At 45.3% G+C, this 27,271-nt stretch overlaps 1 protein-coding gene across 4 annotated transcripts in view; it reads right to left on the minus strand.

The window, feature by feature from the left end:
* Positions 1 to 27,271, minus strand: part of SLC8A1 (solute carrier family 8 member A1) — an 879,594-nt gene that overhangs the window by 182,898 nt on the left and 669,425 nt on the right. For 2 of the 4 annotated variants that reach the window (XM_030195912.1, XM_030195911.1), the window contains exon 3: positions 581 to 687. The exons of the other annotated variants lie outside the window; for them this stretch is intronic. In XM_030195912.1, coding sequence (XP_030051772.1) covers positions 581 to 687 — 107 coding nt within the window. The remainder of the gene's footprint in view (positions 1 to 580; positions 688 to 27,271) is intronic. 4 annotated transcript variants of the gene reach the window in all.

The following is a 27,271-nucleotide window of genomic DNA, read 5'->3' on the forward strand; positions in this document are numbered from 1 at the left end:
GCTTTTAAGTCAAAACCAGGCTTTGATGGTCACAGAGGTTATGGAAGAAGGAAACTGCAGCACATTGACATCACTCAATATGTATCAGGGCAAAATCGGTAATTGTAAGCTGGAAACTTTCTTCTGCAAAGTAACCATTTGGCAGAGTATTAGTCTTCAAATACAAACCAGGCTTATATTACTGCAATTTTTGAAAATCTTGTAGTGGTATCAGATACAGTATACAAAACAGCACATTTGATTCCCAAGAGAAGGGAACTCATTCATTTGGCAGCTGCTTCTCATAGCTGATTCATGTTTTCAATAGGTGGATTGATCACATCCAGCTACAAACATTAAAATGGCTAAAAAAAAACCCCACTGCATTTGTAACTCAAGCTGACAAAATAAAAATGAGAGGTCCACACCTAACAGGAAAGATTGCGGCCCTCTTTCTATCTATCCCATTGAGGATCTTGCCCTAATACACAGCTAGATGAATGTGTGCATAGGAGATTATGGGATGGACAATGCCAGGCATCCATGGGTGACAAAGTTAGGCACAGGCAGTTAGGGCTCAGTCTGAGAGCCGTTCCCCCACCTTTCTTCTCACTCATCTCCACCAGGCGGGGTTCCCCAATCTCAATGAAGAAGGTCTTGTTTTTCTCATACTCCTCATCATCAATTACTTTCACTGATATCGTTTTGCTGAAATAGAGAAGAATAGAGATAGCAGGATAAAAGAAAAGCGATCAAAGGGCACAGGAGATCAGAAAAGCAGACAGCACCGCATGCTTCCTGTCAAAAAAGAATATTAGATAAGAATGAAGGCAGTTGAGTGGATAAAGCTCTGAACCGGTTAGTGACATGAAGAAATAAAGTAAGAAAAATGGCCGCCAAATAGATTGAGGCTTCTCCTTGATTTGATTAAGTCAAATGAGTTTGTCCCAATCAAAAGGCAGAAAAGAAGAAGGTTTGGCACTGTTACACACAGAATAGGTATAGATAAAGAAAAAGCAGCACTTCAGGGCAGAAAATACTCTCGGAAAGTCCATTTATTCAATTGCCTAAACCTTAGTGCAGAGTTCTGATAGCTGTATTAATCTTGCAGGAAAAAAACAATCTATTTTCAGGTTGTAATACCTTTTAAAAGCCTCCTGTGCAGTCTCAAAAGCTCAAATTTTGGAACTTCCTAAGCTAGTCCAATAAAAAGTACCAAAACCTGCAAAAAATGTGGCTTACAAAAAAAATAAACCAATGATCTGATAATTTAACAGTTTTCTCTGTAGGCATTCAATAAATGGAAGTCTATGTAGTATGTATGTTAGAATTTATCCCAGTGTTAATATGTCTGCAAATGCACAAAAGTAAAAGAAGATCACATTATATGTATATGTCCATATCTATCCTTTATTTATTTATTTTTCACCTTTAGGATTCAATTCTATATATGGCTCCCCAAAAACTGATGCCGACCCCCCCCCCCCCCCCCCGGCTCAGTGCTATTCTATAAACCACGCTTAAAGTTAGGTGCACTTTATAGAATAGTGCTTATGCCCAAGAACCACGACTACATTTAGGCGTGACATGTATGCCAATAGAAACATGGTACAAATGCTCATGCCTAAATTAGATGCGGATCCCACCTTATTCTATAATTACACATGTAACTGTAAGGAATGCCCCCGATCTGCCCATGGTCCTCCCATTTCCACACCCCCTTTTTGACTCACGTGTAATTGCTTGTTAAAAAGCCAATTATTGGTGGTAATTAGCTTGTCATTCAATTAAATTGCATGCATAAATTGGGCACATTCTCAAATTTGTGTGCACAATTTTTAGAGCTTTTTATAGAATGTGGGGGGTAATAGTCCATCTGTACCGAAGTGGATTACACTAAAAGCCATCACATACTATACACACATAACCAGCACACACCATTCTGCTGAACTAAATATGCTGCACTGCCCCATATATCCTTATGTCCAAATTACTCAAATATTAGAAGAGTCATGGAGAAATAAGTGTGGTTTCAAATATTTCTAAAACTGTGATAAATTCATTTATAAACACAGATGCCCAGGCAACCGATTCCACATCAGTGGACCAGCCACTGAAAAAGCAACTGCCTTTGTGTTTGCCTAATGCACATTACCCAACAACGAGACAGACAAACTTTGCATTTTCTGACCTCAAGGAACATGCTGCCTGATATATCTGTAACACCTGGGATAAACACCAAGGAGCAGTCACTTATATTGTCTGATGTATAAACTTCGAAACCTTAAACTGAATTCTACTTTCCATTGGCAACCAATGCAGCTGGTGTAATATGTGCAAACTTAGGGCCTCTTTTGCCAAACTGCCCTACCGATTCCCATGCAGCAAATGTGATGAAGCCCATTTGAATCGCATGGGATGCCATCGCATTTGTCACACCGGGAATCACTAGTGCAGTTTAGTAAAAGGGGCCCTTAGCGACACCTATAATCATCCCAGCCGCTGAATTTTGAATAACCTGCAAAGTCCGACAATGAGAGGCCACAATACCTAAATAACTATTACAGTAATCTATCTTCATCAGAACTACACTCTGAAGTACAATCCTAAAATCATAGGCAGAGTGCATCAGTTTCGACTTCAATAGTATCCAGGGGCGTAGCAAGACTTCAGCGGGAGGGGATCAAGAACCTGAGGTGAGGGGGCACATTTTAGCCCCCCCCCCAGTGCCCCTGACCCCCCCCCCCCCGCCATTGCCGATTCTGCCGCCACCACCACCAACTTTGCCCCCCCCCCTGCCGATGACCCTCTCGAAACCCCCTCCCGCCGCCAACCCGCCGTCGCCTACCTTTGCTGGCGGGGGACCCCAACCCCCATCAGCCGAGGTCCTCTTCTTCTGGCAAAAGGCTTCCTTCTGTTTCTGACGTCGACGTCAGACTCACAGAACGAAGCCTTGCAGATCAGCTGATCTGCAAGGCTTCGTTCTGAGAGTCTCACGTCCTGCACATACAGCATGCAGGACGTCAGAAACAGAAGGAAGCCTTTTGCGAAAAGAAGAGGACCTCGGCTGGTGGGGGTTGGGGTCCCCGCCAGCAAAGGCAGGCGACGTCGGGTTGGCGGCGGGAGGGGGGGTCGAGAGTGTCGTCGGCAGGGGGGTCCAGGGCCAAATCTACGGGGGACCAACCCCCCTGGCCCCAAGTAGCTACGCCACTGATAGTATCTATATCTGTCTGTCCCTATTAGAAATGGGAATTTGTTTGCAGTGATATGGAAAATGTCAACTACATACCCCATGTCATTATCAAATGAGACCAAGCAGAAAAAAAACACAAAAAGTTGTGTCTTACTGTTTGCAGATACTAGTTTGCACTCTATTTGCAAAGATGATGCACACTGTGCATTTGTGATCTATCACACATGCACGGAACACTGCACAAGCAGAAATAGTGCACCCTCTTTCAGAAAGAATGCACCTTCTTTGCACATAGTAGGCCAGATTCTGTATTTAGCGTCAAAAAATCGGTGCTGAGAAAAACCACGCTTAGCGGTATTCTATAAACCTTGCCTAAGGTTAGGCGCGGTTTATAGAATATGCATAGTAGCTGTCCCGTGACTATAATTTAGGCACAGGAATTTATGCCAACTAAAACCTGGTGTAAATGCACATGTCTTATTTAGGCGCAGATCGGGCATATTCTGAAAATTTTTGGCACACCCATGACCCTCTCATGCCCATCCTATGACCACGCCCCCTTTTAAAATCATCATGGTCTGTTTAACGTGCATCACTTTATAGAATACGCTTAGTGAGCTATGCGTGTAAATCCTAATTAGTGCCAATTAGTATTTATTTATTTTATTTTATTGCATTTGTATCCCACATTCCCCCACCTATTTGCAGGCTCTATGTGGCTTACATAGATTTGTTGACATTGTCATATCAGGATATTAGATACAGTTAGTCATGTGTAGCGATCAATGAAGGGAAGAGGGAAGAAGGGAGGGAGCGATTAGGATAGTTATAGAAGATGGGATTTCATATTTGAGTAGGTTGGTGAAGTGACTTAGTGAGGTTATCAGTTCTCATTGTAGGCCTTGTTGAAAAAGAATGTTTTCAGAGATTTTTGAAAGATAGTTGTTTCGTTGATTGCTTTCAAGTCTGTGTACCGATAATTGTTTGTTAACATCCAGTTATCGGCGCTGATTGGGTTGTTAACTAATGAAGTTCTGTGTGCAAATTGGCTACGCATTCTGATTTGCGCACGGAACTTTTGTTGCCGTTGATAGAATCCAGGGAGTGTTCCCTCTTCCAAAAGTGGATGCACTCGATGACTTTGCTGCTCTGATGAAAAAATGGTTCCTTTCAAAAATATTATAAGCACATACTGCTTGATACACAGAAATAAACACTAACCACAAAAATTTTAAACAAGGGAAATACTTTTTTACAGAAAGGGTGGTGGATACATGGAATGGCCTCCCGGTGGAGGTGGTAGCGACAAAGACTATCTGAATTCAAGAAAGCTTGGGAAATCTCTTATGGTTTGGTGGGCAGACAAGATGGGTCATTTGGCTTTTATCTGCCGTCATGTTTCTAAGTTTCTAATTAACCCATCTTAATACCAGACTCAGGCACCCTTTTACTGAAATATTGTAATTTTTTTTTGCACTTACTGTATGTTACCAGGCAAAATGAACTCATGCTAAGTGCAAAGGCTGTGCAGTAACAATTGGGAACATATCCAGCATGCCCCCTGCAGTCACTGCAGAGAAAAGTTTGCAACTGTGCATTAAGAGGTAAATTCCATATATGGTGGCAAAAAAAATCTGCACCGAAAAAAGCACTATTCTACAAAACACGCTTAAAGTTAAGCGCGGTTTATAGAACAGTGCTTAAGACTGGGAATCGCGCCTAACTTTAGGCACGGCCATATGCAAACAACTAAAACATGATGCAAATACCCATGAGTAAATTTAGGCATGGATGCCCTTATTTTCTAACTGCGCATGCAACTTAAAGGAACAGCCCCCCCCAATCCGCCCATGACCCTCCCATTTCCACACCCCCTTTTTTGACTGGTGTGTAAAATTTAGGCACAGATTCTGCGCCTAAATTTACGAGCATATATTTCAATTAAATCTAATTAATGCCAATAATTGCTTGTTAAAAAGCCAATTATCATTGGTAATTAGCTTGTTATTCAATTAAATTGCGCACTCACCCAAATTTGCGCACATAATTTTTAACAACTTTTATATAACTAGGGGCTAAATCTCTTGAGGTGGCATTCAGCGTCTCTGTATTAACTGCACATATTTTATTTATTTAGATTTTGCTCACACCTTTTTCAGTAGTAGCTCATATGACAGTGCACACTGATAACTCTGCTCTAACTGCAACGTTCAGCCCATGCCAAATATTCCCATGCCCACCCAGTCCCTGCCCCATCATGTACTAAGCAGTTAACATGGGATTTTTTTCTGCACTGGCTTTACCCATTAATGGGTGGCTGTTGTTAGCAGCGGTCTGCGCTAATGGATATTGAATGCTGAAAATCAAGCTAACAGGTCAACTCTATAACTTGGTGCCAACGCTTAATCATTTGCCCCATATGTTAGAGGTTGGCAGGTAATGCATATACATGCGCTAGGTGCCATTCTGTAAGGTTGCACTTAACTGCAATAGTACATAAATTAAAGGGAGTGTCCCCCATGATTCTATGAAGGTTGCCAAAAAATTGTGCGCACAAATTCCGGTGCGTTCCCAATTTGTATGCGCAATTCAATAGAAAACGCTTGGGCGTAGTCCATGTGACTAAATCTACATGCATCCATTTACGCCAAAGAAAAGCTGGTGTAAATCCCTGCACGTAGACGTACGTGCTCTGGCCCATATTTTATAACAACATGCGTAGATTTTGGAATACCTACAAAATGTCCATTTCTACACCCCTAAGCATGCCCCTATTGCCTGCATGTGCTAGAATTTAGGTGCAGTACATTACAGAATATGCTTAGCAATGTACGTGTGTAGATTCTAATTTTTGCCAATTAGTGCTCGTTATTGCTCTTTGTGTCTGTGGGCAAGTCCCTTAACCCTCTATTGCCCCAGTAACAAAATAAGTACCTGTATATAATATGTAAAGCAGGGGCGTAGCCAGACACCCAAGTTTGGGTGGGCCTGGACCCAAGGTGGGTGGGCAGAACTCCGCCTTGTCCTACAAGTGATTCGGTTTTTCCCTCTCTCGCCTGCATGCCATATGGTCTTTCAAACATCCCCTCTCCCCCGTATACCTTTTAAATAGCAGATTTTCATCTTCAGCAAACAGTTGTTGGGAGTTTTTGGCTGGTGGAGCTTGGGGTCCCTGCCAGCCACATTATAGGTGTGCGCTGCTACTTGATGGGCCTGAATCTAAAGTGGGTGGGCCTGGGCCCACCCCAGCCCACCCTTGGCTACGCCACTGATGTAAAGTGTTTTGATTTGTAACCACAGAAGGACCTTTCCCTTCACCCACTTCAAAGAGTGGAAAGGCAGGAAGGATGCCCACTTGCTTCTGCTTCTAGTGCCACTGCCATCCAAAATGGTGGGTGCTTGCCCCCCTTGTGGTGTGTCCTGATGCAAGTGGAGGAGTGGCCTAGTGGTTAGAGAACTGGTCTTGCAATCCAGAGGTGGCCGGTTCAAATCCCACTGCTGCTCCTTTGGATCTTGGGCCAGTCACTTAACCCTCCATTGCCTCAGACACAAACTTAGATTGTGAGCCCTCCTGGGACAGAGCAATATCCAGAGAACCTGAATGTAACTCACCTTAAGCTACTACTGAAAAAAGGTGTGAGCAAAATCTAAATAAATACATACATAGTTATAGAATATGCCTAGATTTACATGCAGAACTGCACATAACTCCAGGCATGCTATATAGAATCCAGGGGTATGTGCTTTGCATGGTGCATATAGGCATCCCATAACCTGCCATAGAGCTGGTGTAAATGGTTGCACCTAAATTTTGGCACGCCACTTTGGATCTCTGCTAATATTCTATGGATGGATAATTCCATATGTGTTTATATTTAACTGCTTCCTTTGAACATCACCAGCACCTTGAAAGGGTGGCTGGCTATTATTAGATGTGCTGATAAGTGGATTGAAGAGAGTGAATATAGGACCATATGTTATTTTTGAGAGGCTTCCATCTGGATTTTTTATAGTTTACATCCCTCCACAGAACTAATTATTCCCTGATGCAACCAGTATGGCGAAACATGGTGCTATGTCAGATTAGTTTCTGTGAAGTGCAGCTACCGGAAGTGCGGCTATTTGAAGCTGAAGATCTTACAAGTTTGGAGGTAAGTATTTATCGATTGAGTGAAGAATATAATTTATGAATATTGAAATTAAGACACATCAAGAAGAGGTTTCTTTAAAAAATGCTTAAAAATATGGACCGAGGAGGACAAATGGTATAGTAGCTCTGTACATACATAGGAGAAATTGGAAAAAGCTCATCTTCTGATGTTCCAAAAAATACTTAGTAAATTCTGTTTTATATTGGGACCCTTTCTATAATTGGTACTTTGGATGGTCTGGGACTCATTGGAGTTAATTTGACCACATAGGGTGTTTCAGTATTCTGTAACAGCATCTGCACGTCAAGATGCTATTACAGAACGAACGCTCTGCGTCTGGCGTTCTGATGGAGGTGCCAAGTTCTAGAATTGCTCCCTAAATGCTTGGCTCCAGTGGTGTACCCACCCAGGGCAGAAATCCCTCCTTTAGCCTAAGCACGTCACTTCCCCACTCTCCCTCCAAGCACTAAAGGGGGTTCACTGAGCAGCTGCGCTGCTGTTGGGTCTGCCGGGCCCCTGCCCCAAAACAGGAAGTTGATGTCAGAGGGCAGCGGACCAGCAGAGCAGACATCTGCGTGACTGCTCAGTGCACCCCATTACTGCCTGTACCCAGGGCAGACCGCACCCATTGCCCCACCCTTGGTATGCCACTACTTGACTCTCTTTGGTAAAAGGGCCCCACTGTGCCCATAAACCCCTTGTCCCTTGTCATTTCAAGAGAAATTTGCCCTGCAAGATTCCATAACTTCCTCCTCTGGCAATGAAAGCCTTTGAGTCCACGATCTCACTATTCCTATAACCTCTCAAACAGGAATTGAGCTTCTAAGCACATGCATAACCAATGCATTTTTTTTTAGTGAAAAAGGTGCCAGTACTCAAATGCCAGGCCACCCTTCAGGGGTAGGGTGATCACTGAGGGACCCACCCCACAGTAACCAGGACCCCTGCAACTGGTCAAAGAATCTATGACAAGGCAGAACTGGTGTGTAGAGCCTGAACTCTTTCATTAAAACTAGGGGACCATGCGTCAATTTTAGCAGACAATGGAAAAGGTGCCAGTACCCAGTACCCCCAAGTACCCCCTCAAAAAAAGCCCTGTGCATAACTGTTGGTGCCAAGTTATGGAACTGCTTGTTGGTGTGGGATTTTGGCTTGATCTATTAGCGCAGGCCCCTACTAACACACAGTTGCTCACCCCACATCATACCCCCTTCAACAATCAAATACTGGACTTCTGTGCTGATGATTCCTTGTCCCTAAACAGAAATCAGGCCTCCAGACCCACAGATCACCTAATCCCTATCCACCTCCAAAGCACCACCTACTGTGGCAATAGGATCCCAATTGTTCACCAGGGAAAGGGAACCAGTGTCTCTCCTACCTGCTTTGGCATCACATTCAAAATGGCACTGCTAACTTTGTAAACAAATACCAAGCATAAGTGTGTCAGATTATCAAGTGTTCAGTTTGCATTTGGTACCACTCTTGGAACAATGGAAACAGACTCTCCCCTGCCAGTGAAGAGCTGGTTGCCTTCTGCCGTAATAAATGATGGTCTGGGACTGGATGGAGGTCCAGGATGCCCTGTCTCTGTCCCCTTCAAACAGATACTGTGGTACTCCCTCAGGATTTGGGCCTCTAGGCCCAAGTAAACTTCCAACCACCTACAAGTTCCTTGCCTTTTCAAACCTTGGCTGCAATATTAATCATAACTGAACGTACAGCAGGAAATTCAGTTGATATTCTTCATACCATCTTGACAGCTAAAGTATACATTCTATCTAAAATCCATTAGGTCCTTTGTAACTCTTATAAGGTTTTAGTGTCACTAAAAAAAACTTTTAAGATGCCGTACTGTCAGTTAAAAATTAGTCCTCATAGTTTCACATTCTCTTTCACAGAAATGTATGTGTTCTCCGTTGATTCTGATCAAATGTAGTTTCAAGAGACTTGGGCCTTTTTCAGCATGGCAGGATCACTGCTGGACATGCTTTTTACTTCTAACTCAGGGCTCAGCCATCTCACTGTTATCCTTTGCCGCTACTGCTTTCATGGTTTTGAATTCTTTATGAAAAGTCAAGTTTATAAAATTTGCTATACCGCTGAAACTGAAAAAAAAAGAGCATTCGTTAGGTGGGTCTTTTGCTGTACACACAATGCTCTCTCAGCATATTTCTGGCATTTTCATCGTTCTTAGTCCTTATAATTTATACTAATGTATCACCGAAATAGCTGAAGCCAGTCATGAACTAGCTTAGTAACAATAGAATCTGTGACCTCTCTTAAAACCAGAGAAAAGAAAGCTTGCAAGCCCCTCTTGACAGTTGAATCTTTGTAACCTTCTTTTAAATTAATGATATGTCCATTGCAAAAATGTACAGCAACACTGACCCAGAAGAAAAAGCTCGAGATTGTACGATATGGCGAGTAATCCGTATGCAAAAATGATTTTTAAATGTTCAGAAAATTTAAGGCTTGTGTCAAAAAAGCCTACAGATATTCAAAAGTATGTTATTTAACACGAAAAGGAAGTAGTGTGAGGAATTTGTGTCAGGGCAGTGAAGTAGTCGTTCTCAGGGTTTTTTGCAAGTTTGTGCCTTTTTAAGATTTATAGCATAGGGTCCTTTGAAACAAATTTCTTCCATTGAGACTTTTCCCCTTAGATCTCACTGAACATCTGGCACAAACATGTTATTTCTAAATTTGGAATTTCTAAGGAAATATCTAGTGATATTAGGGAAACAATAATTCAGTTGTCAGAGAGCACAATGAAAACCTCTATTTTGTTCTCTTCCATACTGATTTTTCTCTCATTCCAGAGACAATAAGCGTATTTAAATTTCTTGTAAATTCCTTCTACATAGGCACTCCACCAAAATCAATGTGTTGAAATGATGAAGGTCCTGCATTGATGTGCATAACGAGTCTGTGCAAATGAAATCATTACACAGAAACAGTGTGATCAGTATTAAGCCAATGGGATATCCAGTTAAATACAACTAGAAAAAAGTATTCAGGTTAAAATATATGGGTAATAACACCTAGGATCAGCACAGTCACTGGGCTTAAGGACAGTGCCAACAAGGCAATGTCTACTTCATCCTGCTCTGACGGTACGTTCTCTTATTTGGTGACCTGATCCTCAGGCAGTGTCATTTTGACAGTGGGAGCAGGTAGAGATTGCTCCTGATCCCGCCCTCCCCTGGATCTTTTGGAAGAGTTGGTGTCTGGGGGAGGGGGGGTAAAGATGATGAGGGATGGGGTCAATCCTCACCTTCTACTTGCATTAAGGGACTGAGAAGGCTGGGCTTCAACAGGGGTATTTTTAACATTAATGCATCAAGGTGGGGATAGGGCTCCACTCGACTATAGGTGATTGAGGTCTTCTAGGGGAGGGGTCAAGGGACAATCCTTTTTGTTAAACCACTGTGGCTGCTAGGCTATCAATGATCCACAGTCCTTGGGAGGGTCAGAGAGCCTCAGATGAGGATCAATGGAATCCTTAAATCTATGCTTCGGCTACACAAAAAGGGGCTATTTTTGTGTCTAGTCAAAATGAGCTGTAGATATTATTTTCTGTCTTTTCCACACACTTGGTTTTATTAGATCTGTCATTAATATGCTGTTTTGCATGATTTTGCATCATAGCAACTCAATAATGAGAATTTTTTTGTTACATTTGTACCCCACACTGTCCCACTCATGGCAGGCTCAATGTGGCTTACATGTTGTATACATGTACTTATTTGTATCTGGGGTAATGGAGGGTTAAGTGACTTGCCCAGAGTCACAAGGAGCTGCCTGTGCCTGAAGTGGGAATTGAACTCAGTTCCCCAGGACCAAAGTCCACCACCCTAACCACTAGGCCACTCCTCCAGCTTGCCCAAATTAACATAAACATTTGGGCAAGGTTGGTTTGTGCAAAAATTAAATGGTGTAAAATTGTCAAAAATGCCTATGCTAAAAATTGCAAAAATACTGGCATTTTGGGCATTTTTATACTCTTTAATATGAGAAACTCCTTTCACAAAAAAACCTGAACTTTAATGCTTGAGGACTAAGTATAAACTCTAAAAGATGTTCTTGTAGATGCCAAAATTTTGGATTTATATATGCACTTCTATTCTCTTTCAACAACAACAACAACAACAACAACAACAATCATTTCTAAAGCGCTACTAGGGTTACGCAGCGCTGTACAATTCAAACATAGAAGGACAGTCCCTGCTCAAAGAGCTTACAATCTAAAAGACAAGAGAACAAACTAAAGATAAGTGAACAATCTAGAGGACGAGTGAACAGTTAATCTGATAGGGTGGATAGATTGGGGTATTTTATATTTCTCGAGCAGTTAGGCGCCGAAGGCAGCATTGAAGAGGTGAGTTTTAAGCAGAGATTTGAAGATGGGTAGGGAGGGGGCATGGCGTATGGGTAAAGGAAGATTATTCTAGGCATAGGGTGAGGCAAGGCAGAATGAGCGGAGCCTGGAGTTGGCAGTAGTGGAGAAGGGTACTGAGAGAAGGGCTTTGTCCTGTGAGCGGAGGTTGCGGGCGGGAACATAGGGGGAGATGAGGGTGGAGAGGTAGTGAGGAGCCGCAGCCTGAGTGCATTTGTAGGTAAGGAGGAGGAGCTTGAATTGTATGCGATATCTGATCGGAAGCCAATGAAGTGATTTAAGGAGAGGGGTGGTATGAGTATAACGGTTTTGGCGGAATATAAGACGTGCAGCAGCGTTCTGAACGGATTGAAGGGGGGATAGATGGCCGAGTGGGAGGCCGGTGAGGAGTAAGTTGCAGTAATCGAGGCGAGAGGTAATGAGAGCGTGGACGAGAGTTCTGGTGGTATGCTCAGAGAGGAAAGGGCGAATTTTGCTGATATTGAGGAGGAAGAAGCGACAGGTCTTGGCAGTCTGTTGGATATGCGCAGAGAAGGAGAGGGAGGAGTCGAAGGTGACTCCGAGGTTGCGGGCAGATGGGACGGGGAGGATGAGGGTGTTATCAACAGAGATAGAGAGTGGAGGAAGAGGAGAAGTGGGTTTAGGAGGAAAGACAAGGAGCTCGGTCTTGGACATGTTCAGCTTCAGGTGGCGGTTGGACATCCATGCCGCAATGTCGGATAAACAGGCCGATACCTTGGCCTGAGTCTCTACAGTGATGTCAGGTGTGGAGAGGTATAGCTGGGTGTCATCAGCATAAAGATGATACTGAAAACCATGAGACGAGATCAGCGAGCCCAGGGAAGAGGTGTAGATTGAGAAGAGAAGGGGTCCAAGGACAGAACCCTGGGGAACTCCAACAGATAGTGGGATGGGAGTGGAGGAAGATCCATGGGAGTGTACCCTGAAGGTGCAGTGGGAGAGATAAGAGGAGAACCAGGAGAGGACCGGGCCTTGGAACCCAAAAGAGGACAGCGTGGCAAGAAGTAAGTCATGATTGACAGTGTCAAACACGGCGGAAAGATCGAGGAGGATGAGGATGGAGTAGTGACCTCTGGATTTGGCCAGGAGCAGGTCATTGCAAACTTTAGAGAGTGCCGTTTCAGTCGAGTGCAGAGGGCGAAAACCGGATTGAAGTGGATCGAGGATGGCGTGAGAGGAGAGAAAATCAAGGCAGCGGCTATGAACGGCGCGCTCAAGTATTTTGGAAAGGAAGGGTAAAAGAGAAATGGGGCGGTAGTTGGAGGGGCAGGTAGGGTCAAGTGAAGGTTTTTTGAGGAGAGGTGTGACAACGGCGTGCTTGAAGGTGTCGGGGACAGTTGCAGTGGAGAGAGAGAGGTTGAGGATGCGACAGATGGCGGGGGTGACGGTATGGGAGATGGTGTTGAGTAGGTTGGTGGGGATGGGATCAGAGGAACAGGTGGTGCATTTCGAGGAGGAAAGAAGGCGGGAAGTTTCATCCTCGGTGATCTCAGGGAAGGAGGAGAAAGAGACCTGGGTAGGTTGGATGGGGGAAAGGGTTAGAGGGTGAAGAGGAGGTGGTGGCTTGGTCGTGAACTCAAGGTTGATCTTTTGCACTTTGTCGCGAAAATAGTCGGCCAGTGATTGAGGAGAGAGAGAAGGGGGAGTAGGAGCGGGGGGCACTTTTAGGAGGGAGTTAAGGGTGGTGAAGAGACGACGAGGGTTGGAGCTGAGAGAATTGGTCAATTGGGTGTAATAGTCCTGTTTTGCACGGAATAGGGAGGAGTGGAGGGAGGATAGCATGAATTTGTAGTGGAGGAAGTCTGAAAGGGTACGAGATTTCCTCCAGAGGCGCTCAGCGGATCGGGTGCAGGAGCGAAGGTGACGGATGCAAGGAGTCAGCCAGGGCTGGGGATTGGTGCGTTTTGTGGGACGGGAGATTGAAGGTGCGAGGGTATCCAATGCAGAGGAGAGAGCGGTATTGTAAGCGGAGACCGCTTTGTCGACAGTTGCGGAGGACGTGATGGAGGGGAGGAGATTAGAGATAGTAGATGATAAGGTGGAGGGGTCAATAGCCTGGAGGTTCCTGGAGGTGGTGGTTAAAGTTGGACGGGGTGAAGGGGGGGGGGGGGGAAGAAGTGTGAATGTGATCAGGTGATGGTCGGAGAGAGGAAGAGCTGAGACGTGGAAATTGGAGGGTGAGCCGGAGGAGGAGAGGACGAGGTCAAGACAATGGCCGTCACGGTGAGTAGGTGTGGTGGAGCACAGCTGGAGGTTGAAGGAGGATGTTAGGGTGAGGAACTTAGAAGTGTGGGGGTCGGATAGGTCATCAGCATGTACGTTAAAGTCTCCGAGAATGAGGGACGGAGATGAGGGGTCAAGAAAGACAGAGAGCCAAGCATCAAAGTCGGTAAGGAAGGAAGGGAAGGATTTATCAGGGGGGCGGTAAATGACTGCCACTCTGAGTGGTAATGGGTAGAATAGCCGGATGGAATGGGCTTCGAAGGATGAGAAGCAGTGAGACTGCGGAAGGTGGAGGGGTTGGAAACTACAGGAGGGTGAGAGTAGTAGCCCAACACCTCTGCCGCGGCCAACTGGGCGGGGCGTGTGGGAGAAGAGATAGCCCCCATGGCAGAGGGCTGCAACTGAGGCAGAGTCTTCCGGGGAGATCCAGGTTTCGGTTAGGGCGAGCAGTTGAAGGGAGCGAGAGATAAAGAGATCGTGGGTGAGAGGCAGTTTGTTGCAGACTGAGTGGGCATTCCACAAAGCGCATGAGAAGGGGAGGGAGGAGGGGGGAAGGAGGGGAATAGAGACGAGATTGGAGACGTCCCGGGATCGTTCGCAGGGATAGGACGGGGACAGGTGAGGGGGACCTGGATTAGGGTTAATGTCTCCCGCGGATAGCAGGAGGAGGAGCAAGAGAGTGCGGAGGAGGGTGGGGGAGGTCGGGCGACGGAGGCGACGAAGACGGGGTGTACTTAGGAGGAAAGGGGATGGGTTAATGGCAGGAAGGAAGTGCCGAAGGTTGAGAGCTAGAAAGGAGGATGGGGACAAGAGGGATGGTGAGGTGAGGGATGGAGGTGAATAGGGTATTGCGGTGGCGGGCAGGGTGGGAGGGCAGCAGGTAGTTCTAATGGTAGACAGTGGGAGTGGGGGGGAAAGAAGATTAGGAAGGGACAGGGCAAGGAAGAGAACATGGACAGGGGCCATAGGTGGTGACTGAGGTGTAACAGGTGACTGTATAGTGAATTAGGTGTTAAGCAGTTAACAGGTGTTAATGGGTGCCTATGTAATGAATGAGATGTTAAGCAGATAGGGCTTGACGCTAGGTTTTGGGTTGGCGATTAGGTAAGTCAATGGCTGATAGGCTAGCAGGCAGGTAGGTAAGTCAATGGCTGAGAGGCTCGCAAGCAGGCAGGCAGGTTACTCGATTTGTTAACAGGCAGATGGATTGGAGCAAGCCGGAACAAGCTGAGGCAAGCAGGAACAAGCCGGAATAGGCAGGAACAGATGGGCAGGCTGGCAAGCTGAGGCAAGCAGGAACAAGCCGGAATAGGCAGGAACAGATGGGCAGGCTGGAACTAGCAGGAACAGATGAACTGAGTCAGGATGAGCAGACGGACAAGCTGGGATCAGGAAGACTGGAACGAGCTGGAACACGCTGGAGCAGAAGAATCGGAGTAAGCAAGGAGAGGCTGGGTCAGGCAGGCTGGAACACACTGGAGTTGATGGACAGCAGGGGGAAGGCTGGATCGGCGGCTGGAACTAGCTGGACACGCTGGATCCGGTGGACTGGGGCAAGACGGAAGAAGCTGAATCAGGCGGACTGGAACACACTGGAGCCGATAGACTGGAGGGATCAGGCGGGCTGGAACAAGCTGGGCTCAGGAGAACTGGAACGAACTGGAACGAGCTGGAACACGCTGGCTGGATCAGGCGGGCTGGAACACGCTGGAGCCGATGGACTGGAACAAGCGGGGGAAGCTGGGTCAGGCGAACTGGAACAAACTGGGACCAGGAGGACTGGAACAAGCTTGAACACGCTGGAGCGGATTGACTGGAGCAAGCAGGGAGAAGCTGGGTCAGGCGGACCGGGACACGCTGGAGCCGATGGACTGGAACAGGCAGGGGGAAGGCTGGAACGGCGGACTGGAACAAGATGGATCAGGAGCACTGGAATGAGCTGGATCCTGCTGGAGCCAGTGGACTGGAGCAAACACGGAGAAGCTGGATCAGGCGGACTGGAACACAGTGGAGCTGATAGTCGGAACACGCTGGAGTCGATGGACTGGAACACGCTGGATCTGCAGACTGGAACACACTGGAGTCGAAGGACTGTGACACGCAGGGAGAAAGCTGGATCTGCGGACTGGACAGCAGAAGGAAGGCTGGATCTGTGGACTGGGACAAGCTGGGATCAGATGGATGGAACAAGCTGGAACACGCTGGTGAAGATGGACAGCAGCAGGCAAGGAGGATCAGGCGGGCTGGAAGACACTGGAGCAGATGAGCAGCCCGGAGCCAGCAGGGGGAAGCTGGAGCCGGTGGACTGGAGCAGCAAGCAGGGAGAAGCCGGGGAGGGTGGACCGGGTCAAACTGGAGCAGCTGGGCAGCCGCACTCAGTGCCCACAAAGCAGCAGAGCAGCAAGGCGCACGGGCCATGGAGCACAGTACCCCGCCCCGAGGACCCAGCCCCGCGATGGGGGCAGGCCGCGGGAGGATGGGCAGCGTGGGCGTCGGGCCGCCGGAAGATCAAGAGATCCTCGGCCAGTGAAAGCAGCGCCAGAGGCAACCCCAAACCAGGCCCGCAGCCTGCATCCACAGTCGCCAGAAGCGCCGCGGTGGGCCCCCTGGACCGCCGGGTTGGGCCGCGCCACGAGGTCGGGTGTGCACCACGAGGCCGCGGGTGAGCTTGCTCCAGCTCACCCGGGTCACACGGTGCTCTCATCTGACACGGCCCGGGCAGTTCCTGCTGGGGAACGGGCGGCCGGACTCGCCCCGGACTCGGCGAACTCGGCGCCCGACAGCACGCGGCCGCCTCACAGCCACAGCCGAGCCGCAGCGATGGAGAGCCCAAACAGTCCCCTGACGCGGCTCCCGGAGTCGGCAAACCCGGGCAGTGCCGGATCCTCTGGGGGGGGGGGGGGGGGACCGGAGCGGAGCACCGGGGAATCGCTCGGAGTCCGAAGGAATCGACTCCGGATCGATCCACGGCGGAGCTCCCCACGGCACGTCCTACCAGTCGGCCATCTTGAAACAACGATTAATCTTCAAGATTAAGCTACGGAGGTCTATCTAAAAACCTTATGTGGCATCTACAAAGGTAAACAGCAGCAGTTAGACATATGTAAACGTTAATTATAGAATACCTTTGTCTACATATATAGATGCCCAGGGTTGCAGAGATTCAAAGGGAGTGTGGTTGGGGTGGTAGTAAAAATGATACATGCCATGCTACATTGGCAATGCCAATATCCATCCATCCATCTATCTATCTAGATATAGATAGATATAGATTGATTGATTATATATATAGATTTATTTTAATTCTCCATTATATTTTGCACCTCCTCTGAGGCCTGCATAAGTTTCAAGTTCTTATTTCATCCAAAGCTTGAAATGAGTGGTTAAGGGAACAAACATACTTAGCCCTCTTGTAGGTTACGTAATCCCTAAACTGTAAAAATTTGCCGTTTGGACAGTGGTGTATGTAGCCAGCCAGCCAATTTTGTGTGTGAAAAAAATATTTCCTCCTATTTGTGTTAAAAGAAGAAGAAAGTGGGAAAAGGACCAAAGGTTCCAGAGATGAAAGGACAATCTTATGCTTAAATAGATTTAATCTGATTACTGAGTTAGCTTGAAAGGATCTGTTTGAAGCGGTTCCCTTAGATTCAAAACTATATAAAGAGGAAAGGTCTCACTTAACCTTCTTTCTGAGAAGTTCTGAGAGTAGAAGAGGACATTTCTCTGGTAAGTGAACATTATTTCGCTTTGTGCTTTGGGAACTTAAAGATTGGGGTTTAAAGGAGGAATTGTAGATTAGTGATAGGCAGAATAAAAATATAAAAAAAGAAAACTTTATCAACTAATCTCCATACTCTTTTCCCCCTAGTTTCAAAACTTGAACTTTGTACCACAGCATTAACAGATAGCCTCTAGGAGGCACTGCAGGACCTAGTTTAGTCTTAGGGAGAAAAAAAGAGAGAGAGAGAAAAGCAAGCATTATTAACTGTTTTCCAGAGTGTACAACCTTTTCCCCATAGTTTTAAACTGAAATTTTCTCTAGAAGTAGACACTTTTCCCATAGTTTTAAACTGAAACTTTTTCTAGAGGTAGAAACTTAACAGCCAAAGAACTTTAAAGGGATAGTAGGAAGGATCAAATCTTGTTCTAAAAGACAGTTATTTTCTGTTCTTTGGTTCCTGGAGCAGTAGCATTGCTACTGACCTGAATTAAGTGTTAATTAAGGTGTGAGGAAGTAGAATATTTGCAGAGGTTATTAAGGGCAATCTGATTACTGAGTTAGCTTGAAAGGGTCTTTTTGAAGCAGTCCCCTTAGATTCAAAACTATATAAAGAGGAAAGGTCCCACTTAACCTTCTTTCTGAGAAATTGTGAGAGAAGAGGACATTTCTCTGGAAAGTGGACATTATTTTTGCTTTGTGCTTTGGGAACTTAAAGATTGGGTTTTAAAGGAGGAATTGTATGTTAGTGATAGAATAAAAATATAAAAAAGCAAACTTTATCAACTAATCTCTATACTCTTTTCCCCCTAGTTTTAAAACTTGAACTTTGTACCACGACATTAACAGATAGCCTCTAGCAGTAAATTGGTTTACTTATCCATCTTAAAAAATAAGAGATTGAAGCTAGTTGATGTGATGAAAATTGGCGGATAGCCAGTTATATTGGGCAATATAACTGGCTAGTGTCTAGCAGTGAAGTACAAATTTCCAGAAGGTCATGGCCGGCCATGTCCCGCTGAAAATTTAGAGATAGCCAGTTGCTTTTGAATATGGGGGGGGGGGGGGGGGGGGGGGGGGGGGGGGGGGATCTGTGTTCAGAAAATCTTTTGTAAAATGCCTTATTTATTTTAAATGACTTGGACATCCTGCTTTTTTTTTACGTAAATGATCTATGTCTGATTGAGCTCCACATTAGCATGTAGCATGTGAAATGTCATTTCTAAACTTTTGCACTTTTTACAAATAACAAAAGTTCATGTTTGCTATGTGCAAACTTGTATTCATATTCAATATTAATATGCTGGTGCAATGCAAAAACATGCAAAGCAGCTCATTATCTATGAATAGGGTGAAAAAGATATGTGTTAATATCCTTCACAGATCATGTTTCACCAAAACAATGACTACAACACACAATGATACACAAGCTTCGAGGAGGACAGGTCTATAACAGCCTCCTGGTAGAGGTGGCAGAGACAAAGAATATATCTGAAGTCAAGCATGGGAGAACCATATAGGAGAGGAAAGGCTAGTAGACAGGATGGATAGGCAGACTGGGTAGGCCATATAGAGGGGCATTTTCGAAAGAAACGTCCAAGTTGCGATTTGGACGTCCTTGCAAAACAGCAAAATCCAGGGGCGGGGAAACCCGTATTTTCAAAAAAAGATGGATGTCCATCTTTTATTTCTAAAATACTTTCAGAGACGTCCAAATCTATGTTTGGATGTCCCTAGATTTGGACGTCCCTAGACATGGACATTTCTGACTTTCTGCGATTTTTGAAACCAAAGACGTTCATGTCAAAAACATCCAAATGCTAGCCATTTGGGCATGGGAGGAGCCAGCATTTCTAGTGCACTGGTCCCCTTGACATGCCAGGACACCAACTGGGCACCCTAGGGGGCACTGCAGTGGACTTCATAAAATGCTCCCAGGAACATAGCTCCCTTACCTTGTGTGCTGAGCCCCCCAAAACCCACTACCCACAGCTGTACACCATTACCATAGCCCTTACGAGTGAAGGGGGGGCACCTATATATGGGTACAGTGGGTTTGTAGTGGGTTTTGGAGAGCTTGCTGTTTCCTCCACAAGTGTAACAGGTAGGGGGGGTATGGGCCTGGGTCCGCCTGTCTGAAGTGCACTGCAGCACCTACTAAAACTGCTCCTGGGACCTACATGCACTGTCATGGACCTGGGTATGACATTTGAGGCTGGAATAGAGCCTGGCATGACATATTTTTAAAGATGTTTTTTGAGGGTGGGAGGGGGTTAGTGACCACTGGGGGCATAACAGGAGGTCATCCTCAATTCTCTCCGGTGGTCATCTGGTCATTTTGGGCACCTTTTTGTGCCTTATTCGTAATAAAAATACATCCGGGTGAAAACGTCCAAGTGTTTGTCAGGGACGTCCTTGTTTTTTTCGATTATGGGTCAAAGAAGTGTTAGGCACTCCCAAGTCCCGCCTTCGCTAAGCCTCTGACATGACCCCTTGAAATTTGGACATCCTTGCGACGGACTGCAGTTGCAGACGTCCAAAATCAGGTTTCGATTATACTAATTTGGATGTCTCTGGGAGAAGGACGTCCATCTTCCGATTTATGTCGAAAGATGGACGTCCTTCTCTTTTGAAAATGAGTCCGATAAGGTCCTTTTACTAAGCTGTGGTAAGCACTAGTGCACAATTACTGCAGCTTAAAGGGGCTTCCAGGTGAAATAACAAAACAGGAAAACACCTGTACAGAAATCTAAAGAAGGCAAAAGAGTAGAGAATGCAACATGAGCTGCAGCGTAAGGAGTGTTCAACAAAGATTCCAACACAGGAATGATTCAGAAAACACCTTTATATGCACTGAACAGAGACCTGACACAGGGCTGTGTTTCAGTGGAAGAAGCCGCCTGCCTCAGGGATCAAACACTACACACAGATCCGAAACACAGGAACACAGTGAGTAAAAATGCAGCTCGTGTTGCATTCTCTGCTCTTCTGCCTTCAGTGCTTAAAAGGACTTACCATGGGATGCACTCAGGCGTCCTGCAGTAGTTCTCAAATCTGTGCATGATAAAAATTATTTTTTATTTTTTGGTTGTGGGGGCATGTTTGGGGGGGGGGGGGGGGCAGAGAATGGATGCTTCTGCACTAATCAGTTAGCACATCTACATTAGGATATGATAACTGATTAGTGCAGGATCACTATGTGAGCCCTTTCCGCCTACAAAATGGTTAGCAGTAAGTTTCACGTAATAATATTTTTTATAATGGCTGTGAGCTAATGTCACTGGCCATTTTACTATGGCTTTAGCAGTATGGGAAGACCCTTGTAAGAGTGCGCTAAGGCCACTTTTTACCGCAGCTTAGTAAAAGGACCCCATAGTCTTTTTCTACCATCATTTTCTACAGGGTCCTTTTACTAAGGTGTGCTAAATGATAAGAAGACCATTATATTCCTATCGGCAGCATCTTATCATTTAGCATCCACTAAACATCAATGAATACTAAATCTGTTAGCGCATCTTAGTAAAAACACCCCTATGTTTTTGATGTTTCTATGTAACAGTTTACCTATGTATTGCTCCATCGCACATTTTACACTGGTGTGGTATAACATGGCTGAGCTGCCCAGAGCACTTGTGCTGAAGGGTTAATAATGTTGTAGGGAAAGTGGATTGGTTTGGAAGGCTGCAGAGTGAGAACCAATAAGGGAGAGGAAAGAAAGAAAAAACGCAAGGAGAATTTAGAGTGGGCTCGCAGTTCGTCGGGAGCCTGGGCAGGTGAAAATTAATTTTTTGGCTGACCCACCTAGCCCCCCCCCCCCTTCTCCTTTATGGGATTTGGGAGATGTTATTGTGGTGTTGAGGTTGTTAAAGTTGAGCGTAGGGCGGCTGGGAGGAGAAGGGGGAGTCTGGTTGTCGCAGCGGGGGGGGGGGGGGGGGTTGAACAATCATTTATCAGTGTGAATTCAGTAGTAAACAGTTGGGGAGTTTACTGAAAGGGAATTGAGGGTTGATGTGTGGTACTGCCCTGGACTTGGGGTGGGGGGGGGGGGGGAATGGGTTAGTAAAAATTTGAAATGTCAGAACGAAACTGTCTAAGAGGGCTTTATCATATTATTGTTGAATTTACCATTTAGGTGTTAGGTAATTAAAGGAGATTTGAATTTGGCCAAGGTTCCACATTAGAAGTCACCAAACAGGAAAGGGATCTAGGTGTCATCGTTGATGATACGTTGAAACCCTCTATGCCTTTGTATTGCTCCATGGTGTGACTGCACCTCAAATATTGCGTGCAATTCTGGTCATTGCATCTCAAAAAAGATATAGTGGAATTAGAAAAGGTACAGAGAAGGGTGACAAAAATGATAAAGGGGATGGGACGACTTCCCTATGAGCAAAGGCTAATGCGGCTAGGGTTCTTTAGCTTGGAGAAAAGACGGCCGAGGGGAGATATGACAGAGGTCTATAAAATAATGAGTGGGGTGGCATGGGTAGTGGAGGAGTAGCCTAGTGGTTAGTGCAGTGGACTTTGATCCTGGGGAACTGAGTTTAATTCCCACTGCAGCTCCTTATGACTCTGGGCACGTCACTTAACCCTCCATTGCCCCTGGTACAAAATAAGTACCTAAATATATGTAAACCACTTTGAATGTCTTTGCAAAAACCTCAGAAAGGCAGTATATCAAGTCCCATTTCCCTTGTTTACTCTTTCAAAAAATACCAGGATTAGGGGGCAAGCAATGAAGCTACAAAAAAGTAAACTTAAAACGAATCAGAGAAAATATTTCTTCACTCAATGTGTAATTAAACTCCGGAATTGTTTGCCATAGAATGTAGTAAAAGTAGTTAGCTTAGCGGGGTTTAAAAAAGGTTTGGATAGCTTTCCAAAAGAAAGGTCCATAAGTCATTATGAAAACGGACTTGGGGAAAATCCACTAATTATTTCTTAGATTGGCCACTGTTGGAAACAGGATGCTGGGCTTGATGGACCTTCGGTCTGTGCCAGTGTGGCAATACTTATGTCCTTATGAATAAAGCTGTAGCTGATTTAAACCACAAAGTGAAGTGCTATTTATTTCTTTATTTAAGGATGTGAATGTTGTTAATGTAAGAGGACGTGCAAATGCCTATGTTAAGGCACCTATGTGGTGGCTATTCTATAAGGAAAAGTAGGCACCTACTTGCTTTTTTAGAATTCTAGTTTAGCTGGGTATATAGACTTGTATTTATGTTTTGTTACATTTGTACCCTGTGCTTTCCCACTCATGGCAGGCTCAATGCAGCTTACATATCGTATACAGGTACTTATTTGTACCTGGGGCAATGGAGGGTTAAGTGACTTGCCCAGAGTCACAAGGAGCTCCCTGTGCCTGAAGTGGGAATCAAACTCTGTTCCTCAGGACCAAAGTCTAACCACTATGCCAGCCATAGAGCTGATATAAATGTTTGCACCTAAATGCCGAAGATACATGCATAACTTATAATATTCTATGCGCTAGATATGTAAATGTGAGTCTCAAGCACACTGGCCAGATTCCATCCATGTGGATGCCTACCTGTAAAATACGTGCTATCTAAGAGGCCCTTTTACAAAGCAGCGATAAGCTCAATGTGGGGTTACCACACGCTATGCTGGAACTGCCGCCGGCCCAATGTGGGCACTGGTGGTAGCTCCAGCCCCAGCATGTGCCATTCCCTGCACTAGAGAAAACAGGTAGGTCATTTTTAGCAAGGCGCTAACCCAGTGGTAAATGGGCAGTGCCAAACGCTACACGGTTAGCACGGGAGCCCTTAGCGCTTCCTCAATAGGTGGAGTTAAGTGCTCCCCTCTGCATGGCCTCATGGTAAGAGCAATCTTACCGCATGACCATGGCTATTTTCAGGCTTTTTTACCCACTGCGGTAAAAAGGGCTGCAGTGAGTGGCAAAAACGGCCGCTGCCGCAGTTCCCTTTTTACCGCAGCTTGGTAAAAGGACCCCTAAGATACGTACGTATTTACAGAATAGCGTTTTCAAGATTTTGGGCATTTACATCCGTATCTGCACACATACACTCGTACATGCCAATATTCAGAGATTTTTAGGCACATATAATATAACAAAAGAGAGGGAACGAAGTACAAACTAAAGTCCAAACAAAAAAAACAGCACCACGGGCCTTTAAAAATGGAACACAGTTCTTTAATGAATGAGCCTTGACAAAAAGACCCGACACGGGCCGTGTTTCGGTGACTAGCACCTGCGTCAGGGGTCCCCACGTCTCATATCCAAATGGATACAGAAAGTGAAAGTGCCTTGGTGCTTTGTAGCTTCTACTATATGAGACGTGGGGACCCCTGACGCAGGTGCTAGTCACCGAAACACGGCCCGTGTCGGGTCTTTTTGTCAAGGCTCATTCATTAAAGAACTGTGTTCCATTTTTAAAGGCCCGTGGTGCTGTTTTTTTTGTTTTTGAGATTTTTAGGCACATCATTTTTGCATACACTTTATCGAACTACCCCCTAGAGTGCTCAAAATAAGCTACACCTAAGTTTTTAAAAAACCTGTAGTGCAAGAAGCAAAAACATTTCCTCAAAGCCACTCAGCAACGATGCCAAACAGTTCCTTGACCAAATACCAAGCAGTTCTTTTTCTTTGGAAAATAAATGTCAGAAGCAGCATGTGTTATTTTAAAAAATGAAAGAGAAAAAGAACAGCAAATGATGATGTATATGCTGAGCTGAGGCTTCCAGGCATGTAAGTCCATTTTACATTACCATACTGCATAATGCCTTTCGTAAACCTTTCTTTTCCACTTTCTATAGAACCCTAGGGCAGCTTTAAGTTTAGATCCTACCCTCCTCTCTGCTTAATGAGTTTTTCTTAGCAGAAAAGGTCTAATTGTATTTATCAAACCGATGCTGTTTTCAGTGGTCATACCCAAACAAAAGCCTTGCCAGTAACTTTGGTGTGTGTGGAGTAGGAGAAGGGAACTTTGGGTGCTCGGAGAGAAGGCCCTGTAACCAGGACCACCGAGAGAAGAAGCAGAAAGGGGGCAAGATTCCCCAGGCCTGGCTTCCATGGGGGGCCTGGTGCCAGAAGGCTCTGCTTCCTTGGTCTGTCTCTCTCCTTCTCCTGTGTGTCAGGACCCAGGTCCTAGAGGGAGAAGCAGGCGCAGAAATAAAAGGGCGGCGGCGTCCCGAGTAGGGGGGATGACGGCTCTGGGCCCGCCTCTGTCTCTCAGCGGCCTTGCCTGTAACCTTTAAGCTCCATGGAGCTGTGATTTCTCTTCATACAATGTCTAGGGTTCTAGGGGTTATTTTAGACTAGGCGTTCTGAACCCAGTCCTCGGGACACAACAAGCCAGTCAGAGTTTTATGATATCCACAATGAATATGCATGAGATAGATTTGCATGCACTGCCTCCATTTTAGCTCATGCATATTCATTATGGAAATCATAAAAACCTGACTGGCTAGGTCTGACCCGAGGACTTGGTTGAGAGCCCCTGTTTTAAACTCCTCTCTAACTATGGAGCCACAAGTTTGGTTTTAAATCGAGGCATTTAAGCTTTATTATATCCTATTTTTCCAAGTATCATTTTAGATTGTTCGTTCAATTACTGATCTTACCTCAGCTTGACTACTGTAATGCTTGGTATTTGGGAGACTCTGTAAAAGTGATGAACCAACTTCAGCTTTTGCAATACTGCTGCTGGACTTATTTTCAGAATGAAGAAATATGATAAAATTACTCCACTATTCATGAGGTTACATTGGTTGCCACTTCAAGCTCCAATTTTTTTTACAGTTGCTTGTATGGTTTTTATTATGCTCTGTGGTTTCAGTCCAGAGTACTTTTCACATTCGTTATCATTACTTGCATCTAAACAGTCATGGATTGGCACCGTTGTTTATTTGAATTTCCATCTTGTAGAGGAATTCAATTTAAACACAGTTTCAAGTTCAATTTTTGATTCTTCTTTTCAGTTCCAAGCAACTAAGCTCTGGAATGCTTTTCCCTTATATCTGAGACACATTTCTTCTTATCTGAGATTTTGCTGGACTATGAAAACTTCTTATTTTGCAAAGTATTGTACTAATGATAATTAAGTATTGTTTTAGTATCTGATTTTGTTTTAACTCTGTAGTTTCTGGTATATGCACCCGTCTTCATTTTTATATGTCACTTAGAACCTAATATTAGGGATTGGGAGACTAATAAATATTGCAAACAGAATAGAATAGTAACCCTTGTAGCTATCTATAACATTCAAAACCTTTGGCGTTGTTGTTATGTATAAAAAGTGGAATGCAGCTTGTGTTATATAGAAGAGGCTGCAATACCTGCTCTTATATCCTAGTGTTGCAGGTGAAACTTTTTTCCTAAAATATCCATGCAAATGCATTGTGAAATATAAGGATTCTAAGTTTATCTTTGCTGGATCTCTCTTTTTTCCTTTTAAGATTTCACTTGAGGTATCTACTCTTCTCTATTTTTTTTTGTTACATTTGTACCCCACACTTTCCCACTCATGGCAGGCTCAATGCGGCTTACATGGGGCAATGGAGGGTTAAGTGATTTGCCCAGAGTCACAAGGAGCTGCCTGTGCCTGAAGTGGGAATTGAACTCAGTTCCTCAGGACCAAAGTCCACCACCCTAACCACTAGGCCACTCCTCCACTCTGTCTATTGGTAGGAAGACGCTGTCTTGGAAGTACTAGCCTGTCCCTATTACCTTTGGGGCCCTTTAACTAAAGGGTTGCCACATGGTAACCCGGAACTATCGCCGGCCCAACTTGGGTACCGGTGGTAGTTCCACCCCCAGCATGCGCTATTTCTGGCACTAGTGGAAATATTGAAAAAATATTTCCACAGGGGGTTACCTGGTGGTAATTGGACAGCGTTGTGCACTGCCCTGTTGCCGCTGGGTTAGGGTAGGAGCCCTTATCGCCACCTCAATGGGTGGTGATAAGTCCCCCCCCCCACCCCCGTGATAAGTGCGAACTTGCCACATGGCCATTTCATTTTTGTCTATTTTCACACACTGCGGTTTTCAGACATTTTTCTGTTTTGAAAATGAGTCCCAGAGAGTTTGAAGGAATTGTTAAGCGAATTTCCTACGGTGAAATTTGATATTTAGTTGAGGGATACAGAGATATAAATGAGGAAAGATATTCCGGTGCCAAGCAATACAGAATACAGAAGAAATGATAAAAGCTTAAACTCGATTCTAGGGGTGGCATAGTCAGTTGATTTGCTCTCCAAAATGAGTTTGGTTGCAGCATTCTTCACAGTCTGGAGTTTGCGAATATTTATATATATATATATATATATTTCACTAATGACTCAGCACTTATTCAGCCTATTACACAGGTAGAATTGTCTATTGGTTTAGCCACCTACCCAGTGGCATACCAAGGAGGGGCGGTGGGGGTGGTCCACCCCGGGTGCACGCCGCTGGGGGGGGGGGTGCCGCGTGCCTGTCGGCTCTTCGTTTTCATGCTCCCTTTGCCCCGGAACAGGTTACTTCCTGTTCCGGGGCAGAAGGAGCATGAAAACGAAGAGCCGGCAGGTGCACGGCACCCCCCCCCCAGCGGTGTGCACCCGGAGGGGGT

This window comes from Microcaecilia unicolor, chromosome 3, assembly GCF_901765095.1.
Source record: "Microcaecilia unicolor chromosome 3, aMicUni1.1, whole genome shotgun sequence".
Taxonomy (NCBI): domain Eukaryota; kingdom Metazoa; phylum Chordata; class Amphibia; order Gymnophiona; family Siphonopidae; genus Microcaecilia; species Microcaecilia unicolor.